We start from the raw sequence: 2,069 nt of genomic DNA on the forward strand, positions 1-2,069 counted from the left end.
CTTGACAGATTTTTTGAGGCACCATTTCGGTATTTTTCTCGCTCTCTCTCTCTCTCTCTCTCTCTCTTAATATATATATATATATATATATATATGCTGTGTATATATCCTTTCAATAAAGGCAATAACAAGTTTTTTAAGACCATAGTCGTTAAGTCTGCTGCCTCATAGCATAACAGTCGTTTTTTAAAAGACCAATGCAAGCATGTGGCGATTCTGATTATTGGCAGTCTTTGCCCAATTGAAATGTGCAGGAATTCGGGGGCATTCTCTCTCTCTCTCTCTCCCCCTCTCTCAGATGTCACAGTCACTATCGCTCGATGTGATGGAGATCGCCAAAGTCGCTGATTTGTTCCTCCCGGAGACGCTGCAGAGACTGATGGCGGGACTTGAGGCGGCCACCAGTGGTTCCACGGCGGCGTCTTTCTCGTTCAAGGAGCGCACGGTTGCCTGCGACAAAATCTGCTGCTGTAGCCTGCCCCCGCGAGGGAAAAGAACACAGCGAGGAATTATACAGCAATCTCAAAGTAGTAACAATATACATTGACACACTACCGCACTTCAATAATGGGACCTAATAACACATCCAAGGAGCACCTTTAAGATTTGTAAAAGGCGAGTTGAACAATAAAAAAAAATCAAGATTATTCCTTTAAAACATGCTGGCATTTTTTAAAAACACGCTGGCGTTTTTAAAAACACACACACGGAATCAGATAAAACACTGAAATCCCAGAAATATGTGTAAACGTCAGAAAGATTCATTTAGTAGTATTGCACGCTTATATTTTGTATTGCCCAAATGCTCCTGTGACCCGTTTTATAAGGAAATCTGAGTGCTTATTTGAAAATGAACCTACTCAAACTAATTTACGCAGTTACTGCGCGAACTATATATAACATGAAGTATTATCTTGCGACAGATATGGTTTATGAGTTCGCTTTACCCGTCAGTTTTAAGCACTCACAGGTATGCATCAACAGATCAGTGAATTCCATTTTCAACCTCTGCAGTAAAGCGCTGCAAAGTTTTATTTTTTCTAAAACAGGGTTTCAAATTATATGCGTAATTAAAATTGGGATAACTTTAAGTAAAATCAAACAATAATTTTTTTAAAAATTACTTTCGTACATTACTAGATTTATTGTTGCTGCATTTGTCAGAACGGTTGATCCAATAGATATTTATTTATCCAATGCATATACACAGGTACTGTATTTAAGGAGCTCATACAGTATGCACTCACCTATTTTTAGCGGCGGCTGCTCTGTCTCTTTGCCTTCGATTCTTAAACCAGTTACCCACTTGTGTTGGTGTAAGTCCAGTTGCTTGAGCAAGCTCTCGTTTTTTGCTGGGATTCGGATAGGGGTCTTGCAGGTACCACTCTCTCAACAAATGCCTCGTCCTCTCTTTGAAGCAGTGAGTCTTTTGTTCTCCGTCCCAGATGGTTCTGGGTAGGGGGAACTTCTTTCTCACCCTGTACTTGTCCACTGGTCCCAAGGGGCGACCTCTTAATTTCTCTGCTTCCTGGTAATGTGCTTCTAGCCAAAGGGCCTGCAACTTGCCGTGTGACTCCTTGGTGAATTTGTGATTCTCCAGAACATGGTACAGCTCTCTGAAGTTGCCCGTGTGGAAAGCGACGATAGCCCGTGCTCTGAGTACGGACTCGTTTTTGTTGAGTGCCTCACATGCTGCTGGGGCCACTGGCAGCGACCAGAGGAAGCGACCGAGGCGCTCTATGTCTCCGCTCTCCTCTAGTGTCTCACAAACCCCCGCCACCTGCTGAGGGCTGAAATTCAGAATTGGCAGCTGGAACATTGATTTTTCTTTAAGACGAAGCGAAATAAATGTAAACCCAAATTACGGTACGAACTCCAATGGGCAAAACAAGCAGCCGATGCGTTTTAGTTAGATTCCCATACGCCAAACATGAACTTGGTGCTTCAAGTGACAGGGTTAGCAGTTGATCCTTTGCGGTTGCGATGATGAGATGCTGTTAAAAGCCGAAGAAAAAAAGGATTCAGCCCACGTCTGATTTTCTATTGGACTTGGCAGATTCAGTGCCTGG

The 2,069-nt window shown here is 42.9% G+C and overlaps 1 protein-coding gene across 1 annotated transcript; it reads right to left on the reverse strand.

The window, feature by feature from the left end:
• Nucleotides 1-294: 294 nt before the first annotated feature.
• six6a (SIX homeobox 6a) lies at nucleotides 295-1,819 on the reverse strand. Its single transcript, XM_063061697.1, has 2 exons — nucleotides 1,248-1,819; nucleotides 295-475 (listed from the first exon to the last, which is right to left on the reverse strand). Exons 1-2 carry the CDS (start codon nucleotides 1,817-1,819, stop codon nucleotides 295-297), a joined length of 753 nt encoding a protein of 250 aa, XP_062917767.1.
• Between the last annotated feature and the right edge of the window lie 250 nt (nucleotides 1,820-2,069).

Source organism: Mobula hypostoma, chromosome 1 (assembly GCF_963921235.1).
Source record: "Mobula hypostoma chromosome 1, sMobHyp1.1, whole genome shotgun sequence".
Classification (NCBI taxonomy): domain Eukaryota; kingdom Metazoa; phylum Chordata; class Chondrichthyes; order Myliobatiformes; family Myliobatidae; genus Mobula; species Mobula hypostoma.